At 36.2% G+C, this 24953-nt stretch overlaps 1 protein-coding gene across 1 annotated transcript in view; it reads left to right on the plus strand.

Annotated features, from left to right (window-relative positions):
• LOC124357682 (midasin-like) overlaps positions 1-4985 on the plus strand; it is a 69353-nt gene extending 64368 nt beyond the window's left edge. Inside the window, exons 32-35 of the mRNA XM_046809670.1 lie at positions 707-904; positions 1114-1389; positions 3193-3561; positions 4612-4985. Coding sequence (XP_046665626.1) covers positions 707-904; positions 1114-1389; positions 3193-3561; positions 4612-4623 — 855 coding nt within the window. The 3' untranslated portion in view covers positions 4624-4985. The remainder of the gene's footprint in view (positions 1-706; positions 905-1113; positions 1390-3192; positions 3562-4611) is intronic.
• Positions 4986-24953: the final 19968 nt, after the last annotated feature.

The raw sequence follows: 24953 nt of genomic DNA on the forward strand, positions 1-24953 counted from the left end.
CACTCCATTATACAATTACTAATTTTTCAGTGAAAAATAATAGAACAGTAAAACATACAATAAAGACAGTAAATATACTTAAAGGGGATTTTTAAAATCAGTCATAGTTTCTTGTTTATTTGGTTTATGATATCACAATCCATCTTGATCAACATTCTCAGACATTCTAGCAAAAGCTTTAGCTGGCATAGCAGTTATAACACTTTTTGGGCACACTTCTTGGATTTCTGATAACAACCTGCTAGGGTACTGGGTTGCTGGCAGCAGTGCAGCAGTGGTTTTGCCAATAATGTGATGCTACCACCGCTACCCTTGTGCCTAGTGTGCTATAAAAAAAAAAAAAAACAAAGACAATGATCTGCTGTGATGAAAAACGTTATAACCGATTAAAATGTACTGAAACACCACTGTATAAGTTAATTTTGAGACTTTTGAAACGTAATTTAGATGTTGAAACTGTGAAAACTGGCAGGAGACGTTATAACGAGATTTCACTGTAGTATGCTTTGTAATAGGTATTTGAGTATACTTGGTATTGGAAATGTTGTTTCAAAGTGATTATAATTTGAATTATTTACCTGTTCAGTTTGACAGGTTACAAATATTCATTGAGTAAATAAACAGACATTAGTTAAATGATAATTGGTATTATGTTGTGACCAGTTTCTCTTCCATAATTAATTTGTATTTAAATCTGCTGTTACAGCTTAATCTGGCATCACAGTCAGTACTGGAGGGTCTGAATGCTGTCCTAGATCACAGAGGAGAGCTGTACATCCCTGAACTGGGACGTTCATTCACCATCCAGTCCGACAAAACCAGGTTGTTTGCGTGTCAGAACCCGCTTAGACAAGGCGGAGCTCGACGTGGTCTGCCCCAATCTTTCCTGAATCGTTTTACTCAGGTATTGATCATTATTAATATATATCTTTGAAAGTATGTTTTGATATCTTGAATGGCTTACAATTTATAATTGTGTAACACAGGTAATTTCTAGGTGATGTGAGTAAAATAAATTGAGCAAAAATACCAATAAAGAGTAAAATTTTGCATTGTTAGCACGTAAATAGTTTGTTGATGAAGATATAATAATTGGATCTATTTGCTGTTCAGGTGTACATGGAGCCTCTGACAGCAAATGACCTTGAGTTCATCACAAGGTCACTGTTCCCCACTTTGCCGTTGGAACTAGTGCAAGGCATGGTCCGGTTCACAGTGCGGTTAGCGGAGCAGTGTGGAAGTGCATGGGGACAGCGTGGAGCACCCTGGGAACTGAACCTGCGTGACTTGACACGTTGGGCCCAGACTATGGGTGACCCCCCTCACCCTGATAGGTTTGTTGGTGTGATTTACGCTGACAGGATGAGGACTGCAGCTGACAAACAACAGGTTGGTAAATTTTTGTCTGGCATGAGATTAAATTAACTATGAAAATTGTAAGAAGCTTAAAAATAAAATAATTTGTGGTTTTTTTCCCTCCAAGAGAAAGAGACTGTTGTCTCTGCACATATTCCTAAAGAGAACCTTTGTGCCTCCCTTACTTATGTTTGTGCCCTCAAAATCTGACACTTTAGCAGAAGCCAATCAAATTTGAGGGCTCCTGTTCTGTGATGCCCTTGGGGCTGAGAAGATATGCCCCTGGGAATTGTTGCGTACGTTTTAGATATGGCAAGACAGTTTAGCCATATGTGATCCGCTAATTCCTCAGCTTCTCCGCTGAGTCTGTATTCATCAATCTGACTAAGATCCACCTTCATAAGATGTTTTCTAAGAGGACCATGTCCTGTTAGTCTCTACTATCAATCTTATATTTTCCTTACTTTGTCTTTTACGAAAGCTTTGCTGTAGGAGAAGGATATTCTACAGCCTAGCTCAGGCCCTACCATAAGGGATTCTGTACCTATTTTTGTGAGGGCATATACTTTTTTGTTTAAATGAATACCCTCATGGCCTGGCACCCAACCAAGTGTAACTCTGTTCTTCCTTGCCAGTTACACCAGAACATTCTTGCATTCCCAAACTGCTTTCGAGTCAAACAAGCAGGCATTAAGTGCCTTTAGTGCAGCCTGGCTATCAGAGAGGATTACATATTCTGCTCCTTTTGGCCTCATTTGTGTCTTCTAGCATATGATTCTATTGCCATGACTTCCGCTTGGAAGACCGTGGTGTGTTTCCCCAGGTGCACATTGTGCGAAGGTGTGAACCATCTGTATAGAACTTCTGGACACATTTAGTTGGATAGATCTCATTTTCACTCCATTTTTCCCTTTCTTCAATAGAGACTATGTATGGTTTTTTTAAAGTAGTATTTCTTAACCATTCTTTCTGATAGTTGGTTATCATTTCAGCCTCAGGAAATTCTTGGGTTATTTTCATGTGCCCTTCTGAGAAGGTAGACTTAATCACCTTTGTACCCAGAAGCTTCATTGAACTTAAAGCGGCTATCTTCTTCACCTCATGCTTCAGAGGGGAGAATCCCAGAACCGCTTCAAGTATCAGGATTGGACAGGAGCTCATTGTCCCTGTGATGCTTACGCAAGCTAATCTTTGAACTGTCTGTAACTTCATGGCAGCTGTTTTTTGTTCTATTTTCGTCCACCACACTAACGCAGCAAATGTGACCATTGGTTTTGTTATGGCTTCATAAATCCAATAAATATTTTTTTGATTTCAGTCCCAAGAGTCGTTTACAGGCCCTAAGGGCATTTGTTGCTTTAGATATTGCGTTCTTAATATGTGGGCTCCAAGTCAACCTCTCATCCCGTACTACGTCCAAATACTTAGCTGCGAAAGAGTGTGTCATTTACTTAAACTTATTTGTTGTCCTAAATAAGCTTATTTTAAAAATAATTTGTTGAGACTTCCTTGTGTGCATTGTAGTATGAATTTGTCTGTTGCCAATCCTACTTGGTATTGATCCTTGATAACTCTGTGTTCACATTCGATTGGATCTAAAAATATATAACCTCTCTCTACAGAGAAGCAGGTTAAAAGTGCCAATCTGTATATTACATTGACTAAATGGTATTGCCTAATAACTGCAGTTAGTTCCTAACGGATTTGATCATTATTTTTGTTCTTTTGCATAAATAATTTAATTAATAATTTAACTAACATAATAATTATAATTATTATGTTAGTTTAGCAAAAGTGGTTTCATTATTGTGATAGAGAATTATTTTGTCACTGCAGGTACTGAAGGTTTACAATGAGGAGCTTGGAGACAGATATCCGCTGTCAGCAGAGCAGCCGGGTATCGTAGTGACACCAAGTGAGGTGGTGTTCGGGGAGGTAGTGGTACCACGACAATGTGGCTCAGATGGTGAGGTCAACATAGTGGACAGAGCCAGTGAGAACATGGTGCTCCGTAGTCAGTTGGCGCCTCTGCGCTCGCTGGCCACCTGCGTAAACCACAACTGGCTGTCGATTGTGGTTGGCAGCAGTGGCAGTGGGAAGACCAGTACTGTGCGTACGCTGGCCCAGCTCTGTGGGCGGAAGTTGCAGGTGCTCTCCGTCAACTCAGCCATGGATACCACAGAGATCCTTGGAGGTTTTGAACAGGTGAGAATAATATTTACATTACGAGGCATATATACATGCTACGCTTCATACATAATTATATACATACATAGTTGCATACAAATGTATTAAGATAAAAAAAATTATAATTTTTCTTCAACAACATGTAAAAAATAATTTTTTGTTTGATTTTTAATTTAAAATTTTTTAACACATTTTATCATCCAAATTAAATAATATGTCATATTCTAGTTTTCCTCCAACAAAATAAAACAAAATTGATCCCATTATGCTTATTTTTGAAAAAGTTGTGAATTATTTTATGGAACACTACACAAATACCAAATATAAAAAAATCAAAACTCAGTTATACAGATACTTGATTTTATTAAATAAGGAACAATAACAAAGATGCATATAAATAAACAAAGATCATAAAATTACAATTTTTGTATTCCAAAGTTTTACCATTTTTTTGGTATTTTTATTTAAAGATCTTAACATTTTTTTATCATTGAAATAAATATTGTAAGTTATGGCCTATTTTCTACCCTACACAATAATAGAAAAATCATCTCATTATCTCGATTTTTTAGTTATAAATTATTTGTCTAAATACTACACAAACACCAAAAGAATGCTTGGCACTGACCTTCAAAAGTGCTTGGCAATCAACACAAACCTTCACAAGGCAAGAAAACGTAAACCTTCTAGGACATATATGCAAAACAAAGCATTTGGCACCATACTAGTTAGATTAATATCTGTAAGATTGAAGCCCAAGTGGACAGCAATCACCCACAATTTTCAACCTAATGAAGCCTCAAATAATGCAATATAATAACTATTAGACAGGCTAAAGAAAGAAATAGACTGGGAATTCTCATACAACTATTACAGAAGTTGAAGGTGAACTATGTCTCCTTATTTTTGAATTCAGTAAACCAATGTCCAAAACTGACGCTCAGTTTCAGTTCAGTATCAGTTTCACTAACACAGCAAATTATTGCAATATCAATTTTCAATATATTTTTATATACTTGTTTTTAATGTTTTCAATGCTTGTTTTTAACGTGTAATATTGTTTTACAGGTACATATTTGAGAAGAAAATCAGTCAGCCAACTGAATTGAAAGACATGATGAAATAAACATCCGTTCCGTCCTTTTCATCTTTATTGGTGTAGATTGTAGAATATTCAAAATATATTTCTATAAATGTTGAATTAACAGACTTTAAAGAAATATATACACCTGTTAGGAACTTAATTATAAATATACACAACTTATTTTGTCTAAAAATAGAAAACTTAAACAAAGAAATCCAAGCAACATCCTGCAATCATAAATAGTCAAACTAAGCTATTTAATTGTAAAATGGCTCAAATATTGTATATATATATTGTAGTATATATATTTTAACACAAATATTTTATAGTATTTTTTATGTATTATACAATGTTTGTACATAGTAAATTGTTTTTTGTACATATATAATGTATGTATCTGTTTGTAAAAATTAATAAAAACAATTTTTATTTAAATTGAAAATTTTGTAATCAAACCATTGCCCTATCCAGTTTTTTATACACACATAACATCATATATCAGCAAAATACATATCGTTACAAAGAAGATTCACAATGAAAACTAGGGTAAGCGGAAAAACTTAACATAGAAATAATTGTGTTTGTTTTGTACTACATGTGTATAGCCCACTTTTCAGCAAAAGGCTCATTGAATTTGGCATGCACTCTATATAGTGGATTAAAATTATTTTATATTTCCCAATACTTCCATGTGTTTTGTTAAATGTATATTTCTTTGACTCAGTCTTAAAATTCAGCTTTTCCATATCTATCTCTCAAGGCCTTGCATTTAGCCTGATTAGATTTTGATTCACAAATGTATGATTAAAGTTTTCACTTAGCAATTATAGTAGTATGATTTTATTATGAAATGTTAGCTAATTGTATACATTTTTTGTAGCTTGGTCTTTGTTCCAACTTCTCCTTTATGATGATTATTGTATTAATTTTGCAACCCTTTTATTTCTACATTACTGTAATATCATTGGGAACAGACATGAAAAATATACATTTATTCATTTATTATTCATTACATTATATAGAATCGGCTACACTAAGTTACGTAGAACTTATCAGTGAGGTCAAATCACAACACAAAAAAGATATTAAAATGTCTATACTTTTACATTTTTACAAAACAAGAAAAAAAAACTTTGTTAAATAAATTGGGCGGTTTAGAGCATACATCTACAGAGTAATGTACAAATTAATGGCAGTCGTTTATTTAGAATGAACAAACTGTTCAATTTAATTTTTACATAGCTACATACTAGACATAAACTGTACAATTAAAACAATAATGCCACAACCATAATAAAGAATCTATTCAAACAAAAATATTTAACGATAACAACACGTAGGTTAAGCAAATGAAGGAATAAGATAAATAACATGAAAAGGAAAGTTTTATGACCTAACTGTAGTCTACAATATGTTGTTTTTTCCCGCTGTTATACTGCAAACTTGAGTATGTTTGGGACAGTACATGTTTCTCTTTGGAGGTGTCCTGCTCCTAGCAGACCAGAGGACAGTTAATTACAATATTAGCTGGTGTGCGTTAATATTGTAAATGTAAACAGAAATATAACCTTAAATCCAATATGAATACCTGAATTATTGTGTATGTTCAGTGTTTTTTTACACATGTGTTATGTTGTGGAGTTCTATGTCTTAACTAATAATTTAATCACTAAAACCATTGTTTTACTAAAATTTAATTAAACTAGCTACCATTTATTACTACTATGCCTTTCTGTGGTATTTAATGATATGTGTACTGAAAAGTATTGAAGATACAACTTCTGTGCTTTTGTGTCAGTTTGAGAAGAAAGAGTTTTGTTGGTGTGTTAAAAGGCGGAATGCAAAATCAGGTTAATATCAGTATCCCGAGCCAGATCCTGGTACCTGCTTTCAAAGGTGTTTTCAGGTAAGTTAAAAACCTAGTATTATTTTCAAGAAGGAAAGGGTTTTTCCGGGTATTATTTTCAGTTATGATTCCTTCCCAGTGACCATTTATAAACACAATTTCTAAAAGCTTTATAATTTACTATATTTTCTACATCACTGGACATATGATTAAACAAGTAAAGAACAATATAGTTTGGTAATCGTTTCCCATATTCTGTTCTAGGTACGAGTATATAATAGTTCATTATAGTTCTAGTGTTAAATATTCTTTTCTGTTCTTGTTTAAATTGTTTATTTCCAAAATGTGTTAATGCAATTCAGCTGTAATATAGTCCTTTTGGTGTAAGCTGCCTCATTATGTTAAAAAGATGATGCTCATTATATAATGTCTCTAAACATAAATTGTGATCATTTTTGTGTGATTAAAGCTTTTAAAGTTTTTTGTAAAGTGAATGTATGTGTTCTTTCCAAATCAATTTGCTATCCACAATGAGTCATAAATATTTGGTATGTTCAACCAGGTCAATATTTTCACACTGGCGCTGAACCCAGCCATGTAAACACTCACAAATATGGTACTTGATATTTATTTCTGTTTACATTTTCAAGTGAGTTTGGGTAAATATGCATTAGAAAAGTCTTCATAGTTTATAACTAAACCATTGTCATGGGATTGTATTTTGATGTGTGTCTGATGTTTTGTCTGTACTTTTCAAAATGGACCAAATTATTATTATCTTGTTTTAAATTGGAATAGATGGGATGAATTTGGCATTCCAAATTGGCCTTAAAATTAAAAAAAAATGAGCAAGTCTGTATTTTTATTTTGTTATGAATAAATCAGTTTTAATCTTTAGTCCCTTCTGAAAAAAGGGCCTCAGAGGTACCTGACATTAATTTATCTAGAGTGTTATCTGAGGAGATCGGCTTAAGTTAAAATTTTATGTTTCCAGCTCAATACATTCAAGAGTCCCTCATACCTTTGATTTATATTGACGTATAAATCAGTTAATCACACAGATTTTATATGTGTACACTGCAATAATACAACCTATCCCTGTTTGGCAAATAAAGGTTTATTAATACCCATAGAACAGGATATCGCTGTGATGAGAGGGAATTACATAAAATTACAATACAACCTTTCTAGTGTGTTGTGACCAACTCTATCAATTAAATTCACTATTTGAACATTTAAATTCATCAGAAAATTCAGCTTGGTGAATGTTTTTAAGGCCCGACAGGTCCTTCTGAAAATCATGTCCTTATCTGTGCGATAACTCTTGAAAGGTCTTATTGACTTGAGACAGGTTCGTCTTGGTTTACATAAGATCTCTTGATTTTGTGTGCAAAAGTTGAAAATGGTTGGTAAAAATTAAATTCTAACATTTTTGCTTGGGTAACTATGATGATATTGAGGAAATCGTAGAATAAAACAGTTTGTAAACAATCTGAGTACAATCATGTGCGATTTTTCAGGAAGTTACTAATACAAGTGAATTATTTTTCATCACTGTATGGTAATGGGCTACGTTCCAATACAACTGACATCTGCGAAGTCATTATTTCCCTCCTAGCTAAGTCACCTGATTTTCTCTCTCCCAAACATTACATTCCCTAAATAAACAATGTTTCCCTATATAAACATCTCTTTCCCTGTATAAACACAGCAGTGTGATTCTGTTATTTGTTTGACAGTCCTACGTTTAACTGATGAGTTTAACACCAAAATGAATTATAAAATAGTGTTAGTATCCCTATGGAAGAATTATAACAAAATTAAGAAATGTTAGATAATCTTTTAAAATATTTCGTGTGCTTTTTTACATCCTGATAAAAAGTATGTTCAATTCTCGTCTTGAAAGTTCTATTGCGGAGCTCGATAGCATGCTCCACCGACTCGACCTCGCCTCGCCCATATATGCAATCTCGTCTCGGGATAATCACTTTCGAGACTAGTAATTAAATGTACTATTGTAGGGATGATTGATAAGTGTTTATGTTTTGAATTATTATTTAAGTGTTTTCGTGTATGATAAGAAATCAAGAATGGAATTTAAATTTTTGTGTATAGTCAGCAATACTATTAGGGAAGTATTTTTTGTATAGTTGCACTTCCTTATCTTAACATTCCTGAAACATTTTAGGAAAGGATTAATAGAATTGACAAAATGTCTTTAGGGTTGATGTGGCATGACGTAGTAACTTGAGATGATATAAGTCAATGAAGTTAGTGAACTGATTAAGAATGAACTCAAATTAGCATTTGTCAGTGTGGAAGAGCTCCAGCAACGTCAATGCCTAGTTAGAGTAGGTTTGTTACGTAATGTGGTGGTGTACAAGTCCGCGCGCCAAGACGAAACACATTGCCATGAAATATAACCCCTCGCTGCTTGGCTAATTTAATTAACTGAGATAAATAATTACGAGTCTTGTATCCAACAGGCGGGGAGCTAATTGTGCGGCACGTCGCGGCGCGGCGGATCGGTTCTACACCCACACCACACCGCGCTCCTCGCCGCATCCTAGGCCTACACGTCTTACAGCAGCACGTCGCGGCGCGGCGGATCGGTTCTACACCCACACCACACCGCGCTCCTCGCCGCATCCTAGGCCTACACGTCTTACAGCAGCACGTCGCGGCGCGGCGGATCGGTTCTACACCCACACCACACCGCGCTCCTCGCCACATCCTAGGCCTACACGTCTTACAGCAGCACGTCGCGGCGCGGCGGATCGGTTCTACACCCACACCACACCGCGCTCCTCGCCACATCCTAGGCCTACACGTCTTACAGCAGCACGTCGCGGCGCGGCGGATCGGTTCTACAACCCACACCACACCGCGCTCCTTGCCGCATCCTAGGCCTACACGTCTTACAGCAGCACGTCGCGGCGCGGCGGATCGGTTTCTACACCCCACACCACACCGCGCTCCTTGCCGCATCCTAGGCCTACACGTCTTACAGCAGCACGTCGCGGCGCGGCGGATCGGTTCTACAACCACACCACACCGCGCTCCTCGCCGCATCCTAGGCCTACACGTTTTACAGCAGCACGTCGCGGCGCGGCGGATCGGTTCTACAACCACACCACACCGCGCTCCTTGCCGCATCCTAGGCCTACCCGTTTTACAGCAGCACGTCGCAGCGCAGCGGATCTGTTCTACACGAACGGATGTCTCCAAGGCGTTGGAAAAATTGATCATTGCTAACTTTTTGGCGGAATCAGGAGTAAAGCGTATGATTCAAGAGTACGTAACGAGCTTCTTTGAGTGGACCTCAATGTTTATATTATATTCGCCATGGTAGGGCGAGATCTGTTTCGTCGATTCCCATTTACCTTACTGCCAATACTGTTTAGAGAGTCCTGCTTTACGATTTCAGCTTTCAGATCGATACCTAACTGGTAAATTATTTGCCTTTTACTGACGATGTTATCTTGTTTACCGATTACTGTACTTTGTATCATGGTAGTCATGTTAGAAGCTACAAACTTTTGGCCCTACTGGGGCGGAATGGAAAGGTACGGCTTGACAAAGTCGCTTCATGGTGAATCATCGGCACCTAGCAAATAACGAATGTCTAATCACTTTAGCTACAACATGAATCATACTACGGTGTAATACCATCCAAACTGCGGGTTAAAGCTAGTTAATATTCTATATATGTATACATATTTTCACATGTTTGGGAAATATAATCACTCACAGGTAATGTATGTACGAGCTGTGACCACGTCTCTGGCAATCGATGTATTCATTAGAAGAACATTAGCGGTGTTACACCAGAAAACGAAGAGTTTGCCAAGTTAATGGATCTCGGCTGACAGACGAGACTGAGACAATAAACTGACTGAGTGGTCGGGGAAATGTGTTGACAATAGGCATACGAGGAAATGTGTTGACAATAGGAATACGTGGAAATGTGTCGACAGATGAAGAGGAAAGCGCCAAGTGCAGTGCCAGGCAGTTGGACATTACCAAACCTATTATCCTAGGTCCTTTAGGTATGACGGGGATAGCTATGTGTCTGTTATCTCTTAAAGGAGTGCCATGCATCTTACTTGAAATAACACTAAAGACTTGACTGTGGCTATAACATTGTTAAATTAAATACCAAAGCGTAAAAAGGAAAATATGTTCTATATACAAAGGACTGTCAAATTTATTACATAGCACAACCAGGCTATAGCTCTGGAAGTGCACCTTTATTTGAAAACAGCGAAGAACGTCTTGCTTTAGCTTACCGTACTCTGTTACCCTGTTACCTGATCCATAAGTAGGATTAACGGTTGAAAACGCTTCGTCCTATAACATCTCCAGGATGACGTTTCTTTTCTCGAAGAAGTCCAAACTCCAAACTTCCGCTTGTAATCGAGTTGCGGAGTTTTGATTCGGCATGATTAAGGCTCTATTAAACTCCAAATAGTGGTCTGTGTAACTTGGATAAAAATCAAAGCGAGTAATCAATACAGTAACTAGATTTAAGAGACTGCAGTGACACTTCTGGGTCTTTTGTAGTTATTAATAAGTTTTATAGTTTTAAAACACCGTTGTTTGTTGGCAGTAACATTTATCTATTCAGATTTCATATACTGTACAGCCCGTACTGGTGTAAAATAAAAGCGTGATCAATAATAAACATCCGTGAAAACACTGTTACCTCAGTCGGCCACTTTTTGTGTTCGATTGATAAAATAAAGAACATGTGTAGTACTTTTGTATTATGATGAAGTTCACTGAAACAGTTTACAAATTAAATCGTCTAGTTACTTGTTACTAACAAACTAGGGATCCAGCCAATTTTAGAAGCTACATTTTGTCTACAAAGAAGTAACTTTAAAGTAATACACCTCGAAAATTAGAAATTTCTATGTTAAAGTACAGCTTTATATAATAATTAAAGGTTGACTTTTGTAGCGATTCTTAAAACATCTTAACAACACGTTATTAATCAGTTATGTGACAAGTTATGCCGTTAATGTCTCAAAATTTTGTTCACAAATTTTTAATGGGTTGGAGGAATATATGAAAATGTGATTCTATTATTCTACATGTATAGTAATTTTTAATATTTAGCTTTGTAAGTTTATGTTAAAAGCATAAATTAAATAATTAGATAAACGTATAATAAAAGAAATCATTATTATAATACAAATCCAGTTTACGGAGCTGGTAATAACTTAACTATATTATGTAGTCTATACTATAATAATAATATAACGATTGTATGAGTTGAACTCGCGACAAATCAAACGAGTTTGGAATGCCCAAAAAGCCCGCTTTAACAAGTATTTATTGCGTTTTCATTATTTAGGATCTTCCAAACCATTCTTAGGTCGTATGATATATTAAAACAGTAATTGAATTGTTGTGCGACAATGTTTTGGAATTTATGTTTAAAATCAACAAGTGATTAAATAATTAAAGCTATTAACATAAATCAAACACGCAACTGTTAATTATTTAAGCTTTTTGTTTTAGGAATATGATTTCGTAACGTATACGGCAATAGTTTTTATTTTATTAATGGAATGAAAGTTAACAATAATTTAAATGATTTTATGTAATGTGTAATTTCAGAATCGTCGGTACAGATTTTGCAGTTTTTAAATTACATTGCACTCGGTAAAAGAAAAGTTTAAAGAAAGAATTAAAGAATCAAACTCCTTACTGAAATATTCAACACAATAACATTTAAAGTAAGATTGCGGTATCGGGTCAAGGTTTTCTCCAATGAACTTTCAGTCAGTCTTTGAAATGAAAGTAGCAGTCAAAGGACATAAATTCAATTTAATACAGGACAGCCCCTTTCAGTTAGGTTTAAAAGCAGTTCTGTGTCAGCGCTTGCGGAGGAGGATATATCTCCCTGGCGCGGCTCTGCTCGGCGTGGAGGCGATACAAGGAGTTCCACTAGCTGCTTAAGCGGGAAAAATGACTTGTTCTGTCCGATATCACTCGTATTCTCCCCCCCCCTCACCGAGGCTAACTGTTATTTATTGTTACCACATTGCAATATCATACAAATATAGTAACGTTTGGATTAGTTGGATGAGATTTAGCGAAGCCAATCACTCTTGGGAATGGAAGAATTTCATTTCTGTCTGTCTGTCCGCACGATATCTTGAAAACGAACTTAACTTATAGATTTGAAATTGTGCATGACTCGTAAATTAAATTTACTTGACTGACTAATGAACTAAGTGGTGACTTTCGGCTTTATCCAGTTTTCTTATGGTGATATAACTATTATTTACTTGTCTGGCTGTCGGTTTTACGTTTCTTAAGATACGATATAGAAAAAAATATCTTTTCATATTTTAACCTTTTTAATACCCTGGCAATTTAATCCAGTTACAAAAGATCCAGGCTACTTATACAATTCAAATTGGCTCTGAGCTCGTACACTATAAATTTATGTAGGGCCAAATTTATTGTGCAGAAATATTTAATATTCACATATTATTCGGAAATATTGTGCCAAATATTTAAGACAATTTTAGACAGGCATGAATAGGAACAAACCATAATTAAATGGGGTACAAAGTTTTGTCACTTCACATTTACTAGATGCCAGCACGGCTATATTGCAACAGAAAGTTCAAATTTCATTAATTGTATTTGAAAACTGAAGGCTCGTAGTAGTAAGTTGTCATTGAATTTCATAAATTCAATTAGAGCCAATAATTAACTATGGGAACTTTATGCATAACACTTGATATTTCGTCTACACAATGGAGAAGTGTTGATTTTAAAGACATTTTCCCATTGGAAACAATAGTAGTGAGAATAAGTAGTACATGTAGTTTTAAATAAATGTGTAATGTACGCACATTCGCCCGACTCGGATAGTCAGACATTAACATGATACCGCGGTCGGTCGTTGTTCTTTCAAGGCTGAATTTTGCGTATTGCCTCGGTGACCACCAGGGGCGGGGTCATAGATCGTGCCCAAACCACACGCGGCACGACCCACAGTGGTTGGGCAGGACCTGGCTCCAGAGCTGTTAAGCCGTAGCGTAAGATTACAGTTATTTAGGGCAGCCGATCATTATGAGCATGATGTAAATTATTATTATTCAATTCAGTTCAATGTATTTTTTGCAAAAAAGACAATATAAATTGCATTGCAATCGTCATTAAATTTAAAAGCTAAAATGTTGCATTCTTCATTACAGTGGTTCTTATTTAGACTTAAAAATTTTCATTCACCCAAATTCTCATTCATTTCATAATTTTCCCACTCTAATCACGTGGCCAATCAGCCAATTATGTGGTCCACCAATCGTGTTCTATGGCATCGTCTGTATTATAAAAGGCTTCCGAGATCAACGCGGTTTTCAGACGAGTTTTAAATGCCTTAGGCTTTGTGGCATTTTTTATAGAATTTGGCAATTTTTTGACGAATTGAACTCTATTACGGCAAGCAGGAGAGGTGTTGGCAGGGTGTAGGGCTGGCCGAGTTAGTGAATTATTTCTAGGGACGTATTTACGGCAAAACCGTAACTTAACAGCTTCTGGAAAGGTCAGGAGTGAACAGGTCAAGTGTCGAATTGGAAAGTACATATTGTGTCAATCTAACAATTGTTATTATAATCTGTTTTCATTTAAGTATATAAATAACTGTGTCCGCGTTGAAACTAGTTAGTATATTTACCTGTAATTTGTTATTTTTAGAAACTAAATCAGTCGATAAAACTGGCCGTGTTAGGGACGAGACCACTCAGATGGTTAGACAGTTGTCACCTTTACCGCGTTTCAATAGTAATTTACGTATATCAGGGGCTGGTTACCGCAAGTATAAAATCTTAATTCTTGTTATTGACTGTCATATAAACGATGATACTTACATTCCTTAAGGATTACTACAAACTAACACAATCATGTACCAGTGTTTACAATTGTTTTATTCTATCTTGAAGATTTTCAAGTACATCGTCATTAAATTTAGGATGGTATCTAAGGCATACGGGATCAGTTTTTGGTACATCTCAGATGTAAGGAAACCACGGCGTGATTTCTCCGAGGCGTCGGAAAGACATTCATGAGATTGTATGAATTGCTTACAAGAGCTACAGGGGCTGCATAGTACGTCCTTGCAGACGAGAGAGTGAAAGTGAAGTAAACAGTGGCCAGTACAGTAAAAATCAACGCATATAGTTCCTACTGGTATAGCGTGTAATATAGATATTATATTAGGGGAAAAATATATAGGCAATATACATAGGCAGACATATGCCTACTATAGGAGAACCCGTATTCACCTAGGGTACACTCAACATTATATAGTGGCTGGTCTTGCTCAAATTCATGTGCGGCAACTTTCTCTAGAACATGAAGTATATTACAGGAAATACATCCGCGATAAAGAACTAAAGGTTGCATACGATGGAAAATTCGTAGCCTAAAGTTTTTATATACAAGTATTTATATTTATTCTAAATTTAATTACTGGTTTGATTTAATTTTATGGTGTAATACAGTTTCGTTTATAAGGCGATTATTCACATTTTATTTTTGTTATCCATATTAAAACTTGTCAACGACAATAAAAAAGTTCGTATTTGTTTGTCCACTACTAGCATGTTCCGACAGCAGCTCACTTGACCCAAAATTGTTACTGAGTTCGTGTGTTCGCAACAAATGCCAAGGTTGTTTGGCACGATGAGTTTGAATTGTTTCAGTTGTGGTTGGACCACGGTACGGCAGTTTTTGGCACATCTCATAAGTAAGGAAACCACGGCCTGATTTCTCCGAGGTGTCAGAAGGACATTCATGAGATTGTATGAATTGCTTACAAGAGCTCTACGGGATGGGTGATATGTCCTTGAAGACGAGAGAGGGAGAGTGAAGTAAACAGTGGCCAGTACAGTAAAAATCAACGTTAATCCCATTTTATTCCTCCCTATTTATATCCTTTTTCCCCTGTTCCCATTAATGTTTCTGGTAATTTAAAACAATGTAAAAACTACAATACGACGTTGAAATTAGAATCTTGGTGCGGTGAGTCATATTCGCAACACTAGTAGGAGATTATGTTAATTCTGTATGGTCTAATACAAAGTGTCACGTAACAGGCTTTGCTGAAGTTACATAAAAATCTCAAATATGCAGGCCATTTCATTTCTATGATATCCTGTGCACAGACAGACAAGCAATCGTACCAAAAAACAAGTTTTACACTCCCAGACGAACAGAAGGGGAATTCTACCCACCTCCTGAGCGTAGGACAGCCTAATCTCATAGGAATACACGAAATATCACCAAACGCAATGTTACCTGTAGAAATAAAGTTTCATGCAAAATTTAAAGTCCGCAGATGAAGTCGTCCTTGAGATATTTAGGTTACCCTAACGCATAGCCAAATCGCAGAGAGGTGCATGCAGCATCATAAAAAAGATATACCTATGTAAAACTAGTTACATATAATATTTCAAGTTCAAAGAACATTAAGTTCACGAAATACTCAGCAGAAATAGACAGACATACAATACACTAACAGAAGCAGAATGGTGCAAGCCCCCTTATTGGTTACAAGAGAACAAAATTTCAACTCTCTATACGAGAAAACTGTTAATTCAACTAAATCGCATGACGAAAGAATACGCACCATCATCGAAATCCATATTTTCGTATAAACATGAAGTATATATAAAAATATGAAGTAGGTCAATTCTTTCTAGAAATATCTTGCAGACATACAGACAAGGTTGCAAGTAAAACACGTGAGCCATCTAAAGATGCGATAACATGCTTTATCATGCTATTAACGATGTCTAATAAAAATATTGTTAACGATTTCTAAAAGCTCACACATGGAGTATAGCGAGTAACATTGTAACATTGTTAGGTCAGAGTACAGACAGACCGCCTAGTTAGGAGTCAATAAATATATTCCTATAGATGTCTAAAAGCTCACACATAGAGTATAGCGAGTAACATTGTAACATTGTTAGGTTAGAGTACAGACAGACCGCCTAGTTAGGAGTCAATAAATATATTCCTAAAGATGTCTAAAAGCTCACACATAGAGTATAGCGAGTAACATTGTAACATTGTTAGGTTAGAATACAGACAGACCGCCTAGTTAGGAGTCAATAAATATATTCCTATAGATGTCTAAAAGCTCACACATAGAGTATAGCGAGTAACATTGTAACATTGTTAGGTTAGAGTACAGACAGATCGCCTAGTTAGGAGTCAATAAATATATTCCTAAAGATGTTTAAAAGCTCACACATAGAGTATAACGAGTAACATTGTAACATTGTTAGGTCAGAGTACAGACAGACCGCCTAGTTAGGAGCCAATAAATATATTCCTAAAGATGTCTAAAAGCTCACACATAGAGTATAGCGAGTAACATTGTAACATTGTTAGGTCAGAGTACAGACACAGACAGCAGACAGACCGCCTAGTTAGGAGCCGCGGGCCGCTGCACCTTGTTACCCCAATAAGTGACGATTCGTTACGTTCGGGAACCGTTTCTCATATTAGATCTCAACCTTTGAAATTTATACTCCTCGTTTCCTTGTTACTGTAGGCCGGGAATACAAAACATACATACGTCTTGTGCACTCGGCTCATATTTCACCGTAACTTATTCTTGACGTAACAATGCTAAGTTATTGATTTTATTTTAGTTACGGTGTCCCTCCGTTGCAATAGTCTTGTTCCGCTAAAAGTAACTAACTTTGAAGACAGTATGCTGCGAAATAATTCAGTCTGTGAAAACAATTATTGTTAAGCAAATGAATCAAGTAGTTGAAGAATTAGGCTCTCGAAGTAAAGTGAAATAGTTGCTCGTCTAATAATGGAACGGAAATGTGAGAGTTCCGAATTTATAGAATGTGTCAGAGACTTCGAATAAGTATAAAGATTGTCCTTCAATTGAGTGGAAAACTTTTTTTCTATAAAATAATATTATATGATTAATCAGATTAATTTTTAATTTTAATTTAACAGTAGTAACAAAAGACAAATACGTCGAATAAAAACAATATGTTCCAAGTATATAATTTTTTAAGAACAATTATGGATATAGAATAAGTAAATACAACTGAAAATTAGCTCCATATTCAAATAATTCGAATCATGCTCAAATTAAAATTCACACAGTCGTGCAGATGTGCATTCAGAGAACTAAGCTGTAACTTGATCCTGCCTCGATGTGCTGGAGTGGTTTGTGATGTTAGTCAAATTGTTCTTTCGTGCAGGCTGAGACATCCGCCAGTACGGGAACGAGATGCAAGGAGAACCTCCGACTACGTCACAAAACGACATCATTTGCACATTAGCCGTCTCAAGCCTGTGTTAAGCTGATTAATAAACACTCTCTATACACCAAACAAACGCAAAACCTAAATCACCTTCGAGCTCAACTGAGGCGCTAAAGGCGATGCTTTTTAGTTAGTCCACGAGTTCATAGAAATTCGCTGGGCTAACTAATTAATTGCCTTGAAATCAAACAGATCTGGTACCATTCGTAATTTATTGATTATGGGTATGCCTGATGCAGATAAGCTATATATATATATATATATATATATATATATATATATATATATATATATATTAGAATTTTATATTTTAATATATAACTTTTAAAATAATTTATTATTGTTAAAATGCAAAAAATACCTTATTTTTATTTGATTAAACCAGGTAAACCATGTAATCCAGTAGCCGAGACCCACTTTGCACTATAAAAGCAAACATCATTGATTTGAAATCGATAGAAGAATTTCCCTTAAGAAAGAAATCGATCGACAGCCACGTTGGTTTTGGCGAAGGTCGAATAGGGAGGATATAAACAAAATAAAAATATAAACGATCCTTTTTCTCAGATTATACTTGTTACGTACATCGCCGTCAGGTAATTAGAAAAGGAGACTTTCAGAGTTTGCGTAGACCAAAACTAGCGCGGCTGTCAATCGATTTCTTACTTGGGGGAAATTCCTCTATCGATTGAAAAAATAAGGTTGTGTAAAATTACAATACAGTGAAAATCAGATCTCGGCTTCTAGACTAATATTCTGTTTCGCACTCCAGAATTGCATGGTAGTTTGGTGATATTATTTACTAAAGGAATAAAACTACTATTGCGGTTAGTAAATAAGACACATTTACAAATTAAAAATAAAACAGGTCAAGTCATTCAAACAGTTCATAATGAGCGTATTTTGTGAAAATATTAACATTTATTCCGTGAAGTATTTAAAAGAACGCCATTTTCTTTGTCAGTTGAGCAGCACGTTTAACAGAAAATGTAACTTAAGCTGACATAGTGTCACTTGGAATAGTTATTCACCATTGCCTATTAACCAACTATATTATCAAGAAGTGTAAGTACTACAGGCAACAACCACTACGCTCGAGTAGTTATCCTTACAACACTAGATGGAAACAGCGTAGTGTGTAGTTCGTGTTCGAACAGTTTCATACTTTTATCTTCCCAGTAGCAGGATAAAAAAATATTGAAGTATATAGATTTCAGTAAAGGTAATGGATTACATTTTTTGGAATTTTGGAAATGTCTAAATACATTATTAATATTTATATAGTTGTACATTATGCATATTACTACATAAAAGGCATAATGTTGTTACAAACAAAATTATAGAAGTTACTCAGAAAGACGTTTATAAATGATCTTGTTAATGTCAATTAGTGGGCGAAGAATCGGAATGAATTTGGATCGAACTCCTTATTTTCATAAGGTTTGTTTTAATTACTAAACACCTTTCAGGTGTTAGCCTCTAGAAGTCGGAAGTGTGCTTTTCATTCTTTCGTAAAATTTTCTCCCGCTAAATGTAGATTCTGAATTCCAATGTTGTAGCTATATTGTTTTTCTTTAATATATGAGCTATATCGATAACTGTTTTGAAAGTATGAGTCCTTGCCACAATTTGGTTGCAATTTTCAGTAACTTAAATATAATCACTACTCGCACTCAACAGCTCTCCTATTTAAACAAGGTAGGAGTACCTACGCCACACCACGTGTCGCGTAGCAGCCATTGATGAGGTTGGACCAAAATTTGAGACTAGCTCATTTCATTTTCGAGATGTCCTATGGACAGTTAGGCAGTCATGCACAGAAAAGAAATTTTGACATTCTCAAAAGAAAAAAGAGAAATTGTGTCAGCCTATTGAGTGATAGGCTTCAATGACACTCAGCCAAATTGTATGGTTGGACTTGCATCATCATAGAACTCATTTCTGTCTATGTATGAATTAGGTTTCATTCACAATTTAAAGTTGATATTTGTCGAAATCTCTTGCTACATGATACATGCACGCTAATATTCATTGAGTTAGATTTCATAGCAGTAAAATAATAATACAAGTAAGCAATAATAAAAATTGTGATCAGGTAGGGAGGGTACTATAACGCAAGAGTGCGCTGAAATCAAATCTTCTCACCAACATTTAACATTCCCACTCTATTATGTTTTCTCTTTACTATATGAATATGCTATATGTGTTAATTTGTTGCATTTAAAAATCTCATATGATTGTACTCAGCTTGTGAACAAATTTCTTTATTTTGCTACTCTTTTTGCCATAATTGTTACCTGAAAATGATTACTAACGCTTAGCCATCATCGAACCCAGTGTTGCCCATGTAGAAATGAAGCTTTACGGAAAATTTAATATGTATAGGTCAATTCGTTTTGAGATATCGAACGGGCAGATAGACAGCTAGAAATGAAAATGTTCCAGTCCCACGAGTGGTATGCTTCGCTGCCGCTCAGCCAACAAGATACTATTTCCGTTTTGTAAAGTCTGATGGGGTATATTCCAGGAGCTATAGACTGAATGTGAACTCAAGAGGCGTTAGAAAATGCAAGATATCTCAACAAGATGTTACTGCTGTCGACTGAGTCTGCTTATATCACAGTTTGTCGGTTATTGAGAGATACCGTCCATCTGGGACTTCACTGACTGGCAGATAACTCGCAACTGCTGCTTTATGTCCGCCCTGACTCGCTTCTCTACGGCGCTCTTCCCTAAATATTTCATCGGCAACACATTCACTTCAGGCTTAGGAGGTCCCTTCAGAAAGATCTGGAGCTTGCTTTTATTTTTGTCTACATTACTCAGTTTCTTCCTGAACAAAGAATCCTGGAACAAATTCGACGAGGAGCATCAACCGCATTAGATTAAAGCCAACCAACAGTTCATGAATTTCATTAGCAATAACAGCGATTAATATATGTTTTTAGTAAAATCTAACCCAAAATAAACATAGCCAGTCTAGGTTTCAGAATATATTTCGCTAAAACGTAGGTATTTATGCCGTAAGATAAGATATGTTATACTTTAAGTATGTTCAAAAGTTTTATTTATACCGGGTGTCTTAAAAGTCCCCCCTCCCTATTAATTTTCTTATTAATAGAGATGGAGTGATTTTTCGTTGGGGAATGTTTATATGAACAACTGAGGAGTTTTTTGACACTAGTTACTGTGTCAAATTGGACTGAATGTGTCTCACATACTAACAGGTAATCAATAAGAGATAACATGGCAAAATCAGCTATCGGTATTCCCAGAATTTTCTAACGGGCTTCGGTTAGACCAAACAAAACCTAATAAATGATATGTTAATTATGGTTTTTGATATTTGTTGATTCTTGTAATAACTTTTTTTATGATTTTGTGGTGTACTCCCTCAAAATAACTAGTGAGTGAATGTTAATAGACCTTACAATAACTTTAAATATAATTTAAACTGCAGGGGTTTTATAAAATAACTCGAACTTTAATTGACCACCACATTTAACAGAGTAACATTAGATACCTCTAATTAAGAAAGAAAGAAAGAAATACATTTATTTCCAGCCATAAGCAACACATTGTACATCTATAGTAACTATGCATAGAAATGAGATCCTCGCATGGGTCGTAACCTGTGCGCGAGAATCGAGTCCAATCAGTCCACATTCAGTAACTAAGTGATACATTAAAAATTAGCAGCAATTTTACACATTCTCTGTTTAAAGTGGAAATAACAGAAGCAATATATGTGGCCGCACAAGACTGTGGCTCTAACTATAGCAAGGTACAAATATGTATCAAAACTGTAAACCATATGGGGCATAAATCGTTTGCCCTGCGTAACTCATTTCCAAATTTGAGCCATTGTTTTTCTGTTTATAATGCTTTTTAAAACGAGGTGTCACTTGCTAAGGGTTTCCTATTTAAAAGGTTTTACTTACCACCAAAATGAGGTATTTTGGGGGAGGGGGAGGAATCAAAAACTTTCATAAATACAAAAAAAAAAAACTCCTCAGTTGGTCAAATGAACATCCTCCAAAGTAAACCACTCCATCTCGATTCATAATAAAGTTAATGAGGGTGGGGGACTTTTAAAACCCGGTATACTATCCAAATACCCATATCACTTTGCAGCTTTTTAAATACGCATAAAGTTAGCGGGTGCAAAAACAATGACACTTCAATCGAGAATCCAAACTTTAATTTTGAGAGAGAAACTAAGATCACCGATGAAAAAGACATAAAAGACATAATGGTGGTGGTGGTTGTTATTGTCTCAAGGAAATAATTGTTTAATTGTTTGTACTGCATAGTAAAATGTTTAGAATAATAACCACTCAATTAAAATACTACGTTTAATGGTGAATCGTAAACGAAATAAACTATTATAGAAGTGGAGTATCGAAGATAGAGCTGAGAAAACTTCAACTGTTTTAATATTCAGCTTAACATCTCTTTGTTTGAAACCAACTAATTCAACTAAGTAACTTAATCACATGAATTGGTGAGTGACTGAAAAATTTATACTTATTTGACTTACACATTTCTTACAATTTACTAGTTTCTAATGTCGGTTCTTTAATAAAAGAAACCTGGAATATTGTGCCAGGTACACATGGCAAAGTTATCTTCCTTTGGAGGAAATGGGAGATTTGATCTCTGATATTTTCCTAAACTTGTTAATAAAGGACAGAGATTAGCCTAATGTTAGTAACATCAATTGAAACGCACCAAAAATAAAAACAGCCAGGGGCATTGATATAAAACTCGTTCGATTTATAACTTACACAACTATTGTTCAAAGAATTGAATCCTATTCAGTGTGTGTGTGTGTGTCTAGTTGTTCTCAGATGTGGTCACAAGTTAAAACAAAGAAACCGGCATATCCGGGAAATATTCAAACAAATCGTCATTGCAATCACCAAACCAAAATTAATAGTCTACCGGCCCACAAATATATAGAAAACAAATGTCCCTACAATAATAACTACAGAAAGAAGGCATAAAATTAATAACAAAAATAGACATTCCTTTAAGACATCCATTCCCAACAGTAAAACAATAATTATTAATGGCGACAGTCACACCCGGCATATCACGGGACTTGTGCGGGAGTTGACCGACTCTGCGACCTCGATTGGCGGCGTGTGCATGCCTGGTGCCCGACTGCTGGACATAATCAAGCTGAACCAGTCATCCCCTGGACCTGGACCTGGACCTCGATGTGAGGTAATGATTGCCGGCACAAAATGATTTGGCAGTCGGTGCCCAGAGAAATATATACCGCCGCCTAGAAGGATTTATTGCTGCCCGACAAGCCGATGCCGAGTTCGTCATTGCCACCCTGCCGCACCGTCATGATCTTGCACCCAGACCTTCCTGTTCCACGATGAGACCGTCCTCGTCAATGCTTATATCGAGGAACTGGCTGCCCGATATAATGCCAGAGTGCTAAAACTTGGGGGGGATCGGCCGAAAGTTCTTCACTAGGCACGGACAACACCTCACAATGAGGGGCAAGCGGCTGCTGGCTAGGATGATTGTGAGGATCGCATCGGAGAGACCTCTCAAGACTGCCGGTGCACCGGGCTTGGCGATTCCAACTGTCTCCTCCTCTCCCACCATTAGCCAGGTTGCCAGCTGCTGTCAACCCTCAGCACCAACACTCCGGAAGACTGCAGCACATTTCATACGCTGAAGCTCTGAGGAAATACCCTGTGCTGGACAGTGACGATAAGTCCGGATCTGCTGCGGGCCGTGCCACGGGGAGTCAGCGGAGCTCAGGCGGCTTCGATGTCGCCCGGAGGCGGGGGTTCATGCTGGCGCCACAGAGGCCTCCGAGTACATATCGCCTTCTATACGACAGACTGACTCGCAATCGACTTTTTTAGGGAGCCCACTTTTCGGCAAAGGGCTAAGTTAGCCAACTCAAATCGGTGTAAACAAAAAAATACACAATAATAATTCATTACGACTGCTTCAATCAAAATGCCCAATTAGCAACTAACAAATTGGGAAGAAATTCAACTTATGGCTGAAGAACTGAAAACAGATATTCTCGTTGTAACCGAAAACGGTTTTTAACAGTGAAAATATTGGTCTGTGCAAAATTCAAAATTATAAATTGGCAAACTCATACTGCAGACAGGTCTTCTAAGGGAGGCGGTGTTGCTATTTTCTTAAAACAAAATTGTATCTTCACAAACTTTACAATCAAAGAAACGTCTGAAAAACATTTTGAAGCAGTCGGGGTCAAACTTGAAACAAAACAAATCAAAATTAGTCGTCGTAGGCATATACAGGTCTCCTGGAGGAAACGAAGACGTTTTCTTTTATAGTTTAGAAGCTTTACTTACGGACCTGGGTAAACAAAAAAAAATTACATTTCTGATGGGTGATTTTAATGTTGATGCACTAAACAACAATCACCCATCTACCAAGCGTTTAGTCGAATTTGCTAAGATCATTTGATCTTGAAACTGTTGGTGAAATCTCCAAACGAGAGTTAACCACTAATACTCAATCGGCTATAGGACAACATTATTACTAATATCTCTGATGTCGCAGTGACTGTGGTCAATTACAGCAATCTCTGACCACTATGGCCAAGAGGCTATTATCAGAGGTTAAACTATTCAAAAAAGAACCGAAAATTCCCAAAAACAATAAGAGACACAAGGCCTGGAAATATTGCTCTCCTCAACGCCTCCCTTTCTAAAGAAAAATGGGATTTTCCTAAATTTCGATACAACCGGTAGAGAACAGCAGTTTAAAAACTTTTAAATGAATATTTAAATTTCCATTTCAACACCTGTTGTCCTACTAAAACAGTTAAAATCGGTACAAAAAAGACGCAAAAATACTTGGGATTACAAAAGGCATCCTTGTTTCAAGGGAAAAAACTTAAGTTTTTTTCAGAAATCAATAGAACCACGGACCAACGAACAATTTAAAGCCTTTTTTCGAGTTTACAAAAGAACTTATAGGAAAGTAATCATTGCTGCGAAAGCATATGATGTTTCTAAATTAATTCTTTTTTCCAAAAATATTTCCAAAACTGTCTGGGACATTATAAACAACAAAAGTCGCGAAAATAATCAAATTAAAAGTCCAAATAGGGGATAGACTTGTGAGTGATGCCTCAGAGGTCGCTAGCGAG

This window comes from Homalodisca vitripennis, chromosome 3, assembly GCF_021130785.1.
Source record: "Homalodisca vitripennis isolate AUS2020 chromosome 3, UT_GWSS_2.1, whole genome shotgun sequence".
Classification (NCBI taxonomy): domain Eukaryota; kingdom Metazoa; phylum Arthropoda; class Insecta; order Hemiptera; family Cicadellidae; genus Homalodisca; species Homalodisca vitripennis.